At 46.1% G+C, this 6,850-nt stretch overlaps 1 protein-coding gene across 4 annotated transcripts in view; it reads right to left on the bottom strand.

The window, feature by feature from the left end:
* Nucleotides 1–2,006: 2,006 nt before the first annotated feature.
* The window catches only part of LOC139385686 (chloride channel protein 2-like), a 186,469-nt gene continuing 181,625 nt past the window's right edge, over nt 2,007–6,850 (bottom strand). For all 4 annotated transcript variants that reach the window (XM_071130956.1, XM_071130955.1, XM_071130957.1 and 1 more), the window contains one exon: nt 2,007–2,350. In XM_071130956.1, the coding sequence (XP_070987057.1) occupies nt 2,141–2,350 (210 nt within the window). In that variant the 3' untranslated portion in view covers nt 2,007–2,140. The remainder of the gene's footprint in view (nt 2,351–6,850) is intronic.

The following is a 6,850-nucleotide window of genomic DNA, read 5'->3' as shown; positions in this document are numbered from 1 at the left end:
ATAGCACACATGCTTTCACCATTCTACAGAATTCCTACATACATCTGTTTGCATAGAGTAGACTATTCTCTCACCCAGACTCACTCACAAATGCAACACAGAAAAAAGTAGAGAGAGAGAGAGAGAGAGAGAGAGAGAGAGAGAGAGAGAGAGAGAGAGAGAGAGAGAGAGAGAGAGAGAGAGAGAGAGAGAGAGAGAGAGAGAGAGAGAGAGAGAGAGAGAGAGAGAGAGAGAGAGAGAGAGAGAGAGAGAGAGAGAGAGAGAGAGAGAGAGAGAGAGAGAGAGAGAGAGAGAGAGAGAGAGAGAGAGAGAGAGAGAGAGAGAGAGAGAGAGAGAGAGAGAGAGAGAGAGAGAGAGAGAGAGACAGAGAGAGAGAGAGAGAGAGAGAGAGAGAGAGAGAGAGAGAGAGAGAGAGAGAGAGAGAGAGAGAGAGAGAGAGAGAGAGAGAGAGAGAGAGAGAGAGAGAGAGAGAGAGAGAGAGAGAGAGAGAGAGAGAGAGAGAGAGAGAGAGAGAGAGAGAGAGAGAGAGAGAGAGAGAGAGAGAGAGAGAGAGAGAGAGAGAGAGAGAGAGAGAGAGAGAGAGAGAGAGAGAGAGAGAGAGAGAGAGAGAGAGAGAGAGAGAGAGAGAGAGAGAGAGAGAGAGAGAGAGAGAGACAGAGAGAGAGAGAGAGAGAGAGAGAGAGAGACAGAGAGAGAGAGAGAGAGAGAGAGAGAGAGAGAGAGAGAGAGAGAGAGAGAGAGAGAGAGAGAGAGAGAGAGAGAGAGAGAGAGAGAGAGAGAGAGAGAGAGAGAGAGAGAGAGAGAGAGAGAGAGAGAGACAGAGAGAGAGAGAGAGAGAGAGAGAGAGAGAGAGAGAGAGAGAGAGAGAGAGAGAGAGAGAGAGAGAGAGAGAGAGAGAGAGAGAGAGAGAGAGAGAGAGAGAGAGAGAGAGAGAGAGAGAGAGAGAGAGAGAGAGAGAGAGAGAGAGAGAGAGAGAGAGAGAGAGAGAGAGAGAGAGAGAGAGAGAGAGAGAGACAGAGAGAGACAGAGAGAGAGAGAGAGAGAGAGAGAGAGAGAGAGAGGAGAGAGAGAGAGAGAGAGAGAGAGAGAGAGAGAGAGAGAGAGAGAGAGAGAGAGAGGTGAAGATGTCTCCCAATGTGAGACCAGAACAGTATGTGGTTCTTTCTACAGAGACAAGGACATAAATAAAACATAAACATAGCTGTTGCATCGTCCCATACACTGGATAGGTAGAGGGAGATGTGTTGTTTTACTGTGCAGCCATAGTAGTACAGTACCCCTGGAGAAAAGTAGGGTTAAGTGTCTTGCTCAAGGGCACAGACATGTTTCACCCTGTCGGCTCAGGTAATGGAACCAGCAACGTTTTGGTTACTAGCCCAACGCTCTAACCGCTAGGCTACCTCCATACTTATTTCCAGTTCCAGGTCACTCAACCAGATGGGAACAAAATAGGACAGAGCTGGAATGATAAGATTGAAATGTGTCTGATAAGAAGATTCAAATCACAAAGTAATTAAAGCAGGTGGTTGGTTTCGCTACCTTCTTCGTGTAAATACATACAAACCAAAACGTCCATGCACTCAATACACACACTCACATCTTTACCGGTACACAAGCCTATCTTCTTATCACCATAGAACCGTCTGTATATGGAAGACTGGTCAGAAAGAAATGTTTACAGGTCCACAAAATGAAAACAAACTTTGAACATTTCCTCACCAATACCCAGGTTGCTATAAAAAAGAATAAAAATGCAATCCCTTTTATAGTCAAACCACATTCTATACATTTTGTTCTGACCACCTTTGTTAAGCAGTGACACTCCTCTCCCCTCCCTAACACCCAGATTTCTTCTGTTCTGGTTGGGGCGAGAGCAGAGTCCATCCCTCAGCCTCAAGAGTTGAGTAAGTGCAGGGCCCAAAAGCCCACTGGGAGGAGGGGTAAAGGAGAGAGGGATGGAGAGGAAGGTTAGGAGAGGAGGAGGAGAGAACTTTATTTTTCCAGAATTTAGTATTGATCCAAGCCCTGAGGTTGCAGCATCGGTTGTGGTTTTGAGGTGGGGCGGGGGGGTCTACGCTCCTCATACTCCTCTACCCTCCAACACACCCGTCACCATCCCATCCCCCTGTCCCCATCCCCCTCACTGGGACTTCTCATCAGAGTCGGAGGCCAGGTGCTCCCGGGGGAGGGACATGGACTTGTGACGGTCCCACAGCTTGTGGAGCTCTGTGGCTTCGTTCTCACTATTGCTGCTGCTGGTGCCGCTGGTGCCGCTGTCCCGGAAACTGGACAGAGGGGGGCGCACCTTCACCCCCTTTACCGCCACAGAACCCTCGATGGCCTTCCGCAGCTACAGGGATAATACAGGAAGAATCAGTCAACAAAGGCCAAGAGATTTGCCCAATCAGACCCCTTGCCTGTACACTGACACTTAGGGACTAAGGGTGACAGTTATGGAGTACAGTCAATTTGGGATTGAAAATAAGTAAGGCTTAGTACCAGAGAGGACAGTTCAATCTGTACTCCGACAGTGTTAGGGAAGTGTAGACCAAAGCAGAATGGTGAGGTTTAACCATGGCGATATTACAGGGTGTTTGCTATGGTGTTTCTAGGTGATACTACAAGGAGTGTGGCTACGCTACTGTACCATGGTAATAAAGTAGACTTGGGCCATATACCATATACCGAGGTATTTGGAAATGGCCATGGGATGGTTATTCAATACCGTCAATATCGTTTAAACTATTTCTTTAAATAAATGTGAATACTTGTAGCTACTTTAAGTAAATACCTGCAGTCAACTTTTGCAATACATTAAGAGATAAAGTAGATTGAGTACTTCATTTTACCTGTCACATTATTATGATGCTTACAGTAGTCTCCAGTCACATGTCACGTGGCGTTTGTTTACAAGCACACAGCGACAAGAGACCAGAGCCTTGTGAGTCACTCACTGTGCAGCACGTGCCAGGTAATCAAATCAAATACATTTTTATTTGTCACATGCGCTGAATACTGACAGTGAAATGCTTACTTACAGGCCCTTAAGCAACAATGCAGTTTCAAGAAAAATACCTAAAACAATAAAGAGCAGCAGTAAATAACAACAGCGAGGCTATATACAGGGGGTACTGGTACAGAGTCAATGTGCGGGAGCACCAGTTAGTCGAGGTAACATGTACATGTAGGTAGAGTTAAAGTGACTATGTTTAGATAATAACAGAAAGTAGCAACGTAAAACGGGTCAATGCAAATAGTCTGGGTAGCATTTGATTAGATGTTCTTATGGCTTCGGGGTAGAAACTGTTTAGAAGCCTTTGGGACCTAGACTTGAAGTTCTGGTACCGCTTGCCATGTGGTAGCAGAGAGAACAGTCTATGACTAGGGTGGCTGGAGTCTGAACATTTTTAGGGCCTTCCTCTGACACCACCTGGTTGGTATAGAAGTCCTGGGTGGAAGGAAGCTTGGCCCCAGTGATGTACTGGGCCTTACACACTACCATCTGTAGTGCCTTGCGGTCTGAGGCCGAGCAGTTGCCATACCAGGCAGTGATGCAACCAGTCAGGATGCTCTCGATGGTGCAGCTGTAGGAGCAGGTTGAGGATCATGGTTGAGGACCCATGCCAAATATTTGAGGGGGAATAGGTTTTGTCGTGCCCGCTTCACGACTGTCTTGGTATGCTTGGACCATATTAGTTTATTGGTGATGTGGAAACAAAGCAACTTGAAGCTCTCAACCTGCTCCACTACAGCCTTGTACAGCGACAGTGTTAGGGAAGGGTAGTCCACAATCATCTCCTTTGTCTTGTACAAAGGAGATGTACTGTACAATTTAGTACTGTATGGAATTCACAACTAAATGTTTGCCAGCTAGATATCTTAGAACTATTAAGTTAACTGTCTAAAATGTGTTAAATGCTCTGCTTGTGTGCATTTGGTTTGCAAACTAAGTAGCTAGTTAGCTATCTAGCTACGTAGTGAGCTTTTTCCAAAATCAAGCTTCTCTTGGTAAGAACAGAGAATCCCCTCCTGGATCAAGAGCCTTGCTGTTTAATACTTGTTTTCCGCGTGCAGCAAAAGGTGAAGAGCATTTTTTGTTACTTGTATAACTTAATGAGCTAGGTGGTCTGTCCTGCAAATACTTTAGTTCAGGGACTATAAAATGCGCTCGTTAGCATTCTCTATTGGACTTGACATGTACTTGTTAGCATTGCTAACCCATCGGATTATAAAGGCTCAGTGGGGTATTACCGAATATCCCGGCATGGCACAAGGTCGGTATGACAATCAGGTTACTGCCCAAGCCTATAATAAAGTAAAGGCGGACACATTTTATGGTTATGAAACTCAACATTTATTTGACTAAACAATAGCCCTGATCAGATATCATGTCATACACTCCATCCCTCTCCTTCCCCAACAATGACAGATGTCTTGGAAACAGCTGTTTCTAAGCAGAGACACAGGTTGCACACACACCCTCCCTGTGTATCCAGTTATTAGGAGGCATAAGGAGAGCTGAATGCAGTAGTACTGTGTGACAGAGACAAGAGGCGGGGAGAGTTGAGACGAGGGGAGGAGACGAGGGGAGGCGAGGCTCATCTCACTGCTGTTTTTGTCTGCTTGTCTAATACCAAATAAAAGGCCTAAATGTCAGCCAGTGGAACACTGTGCTTAGCACCAATCTCCCGTTTTACAGCCAATTCACAAAGACAGAGTGCTCCTTTCTGTTTTATTTGTGGAGAGCGAGAGAGTGAGAGAGAGAGAGAGAGAGAGAGAGAGAGAGAGAGAGAGAGAGAGAGAGAGAGAGAGAGAGAGAGCGAGAGATAGCGAGAACAAGAGGCAGAAAGAAGAGAGACTGCAAGGAACATTAACCAGTCATTTGTCTCGCTGTCTGTCACCAATTGAAGGGCCGGAAAGAGCCGAGCTCATTAATGCGGACTGTGTGTGATGGTGGTGACAGTTCCCTTTCCGTCGGTCAACTTCGGTACAACATACACTACATGGCCAAAAGTATGTGGACATCCCTTCAAATTAGTGGATTCGGCTATTTCAGCCACACCTGTTGCTGACAGGTGTATAAAACCCAGCACACAGCCATGCAATCTCCATTGACTTTCAACGTGGCACCGTCATAGTATGCCACCTTTCCAACAAGTCAGTTTGTCAAATTTCTGCCCTGCTAAAGCTGCCCAGGTCAACTGTAAGTGCTGTTATTGTGAAGTGGAAACGTCTAGGAGCAACAACGGCTCAGCAGCAAAGTGGTAGGACACACTAACTCACAGAATGTGACCGTTAAAGCGCGTAAAAATCATCTGTCCTCACTTGCAACACACTACTGAGTTCCAAACTTTATCTGGAAACAATGTCAGCACAAGAACTGTTGGTCGGGGATTCATGAAATGGGTTTCCATGGCCGAGCAGCCACACACAAGCCTAAGATCACCATGCGCAATGCCAAGCGTCGGCTTGAGTGGTGTAAAGCTTGTCGCCATTAGACTCTGGAGCAGTGGAAACGCATTCTCTGGAGTGATGAATCATGCTTCACCATTTGGCAGTCCTGACGGACGAATCTGGGTTTGGCGGATGCCAGGAGAACGCTACCTGCCCCAATGCATAGTGCCTTTCTGTAAAGTTTGGTGGAAGAGGAATAATGGTCTGGGGGTGTTTTTCATGGTTTGGGCGAGGCCACCTTAGTTCCAGTGAAGGGGAATGTTAATGCTACAGCATATAATGACATTCAAGACAATTCTGTGCTTCCAACTTTGTGGCAACAGTTTGGGGAAGGCCCTTTCCTGTTTCAGCATGACAATGCCCCCCTGCACAAGGCGAGATTCATACAGAATTGACCAATATCAGTGCCCAACCTCACTAATGCTCGCGGCTGAATGGGAGAAAGTGCCCGCAGCAATGTTCCAACATCTAGTGGAAAGCCTTCCCAGAAGAGTGGGGCAGCAGGTAGCCTAGTGTTTGGAGCGTTGGACCAGTAACCGAAAGGTTGCTGGATTGAATCCCTGAGCTGACAAGGTAAAAAATATGTTGTTTGGCCCCTGAACAAGATAGTTAACCCACTGTTCCCCAGTAAACTGTCATTGCCTAGTTAAATAAAGGTTACATTTAAAACAATTACATAATTGAGGGGAGGCTGGATTGGGGGGACCAACTCCATATTAATGCCCGTGATTTTGGAATGAGATGTTGACGAGCCGGTGTCCACATACTTTTGTAGTGTACCATGAGGGGAGTTGCACTCTCATGACCTCCGTTGAAGTAACTAAAATCACGGCTAACAAGGCCAATGAAATCCGTTGGGGTCGGATGGGGCTGGATTCCATTTCTCCACAGTATGTTGTTCCGAAATTAACTGACTGAAAGCTTATGTAACGTTATGACCAAGGTATCCTCAAAACTGCGGGTGTGAGCGGCTGAGCACTTCCTCCAAGGACTGCTGCGTAGCATAAATGCCATGTCGCGCAGAGACTCAAGAGATTGAACTTTATATAGTTTGCACTATATGGATATTTTTTTCTGTGAACAAATCAACATTATATCAGCCCCTTTTCAACGCAACAAGCCAAACAAATCTAACTCTGCAAGATTGAGTCTGTGATTTTGTTGTAGGCAGAGACCGAACGCAACGGAGTAGAATTATTTTGGCAGCGGTAACCCACTAGCAGATTTTCACCCCCCGCTAGTGAATGCGCGTTTTTGTTCATATCAGAGCCGCGCGTGTGCGCATTTGTTGACATTCTTTGCTAGTTAGCGAGTTATTAGACGAGTTTTATAGGTCAGCAATGGGGAATTACTGCTTCCCACAAGAGCACATTTCAAGCGGTCTTTAAATAAACAG

This window comes from Oncorhynchus clarkii, chromosome 27, assembly GCF_045791955.1.
Source record: "Oncorhynchus clarkii lewisi isolate Uvic-CL-2024 chromosome 27, UVic_Ocla_1.0, whole genome shotgun sequence".
Taxonomy (NCBI): domain Eukaryota; kingdom Metazoa; phylum Chordata; class Actinopteri; order Salmoniformes; family Salmonidae; genus Oncorhynchus; species Oncorhynchus clarkii.
Note: the sequence above shows the minus strand (reverse complement) of the source record. Positions and strands in the feature narration are given on the sequence as shown.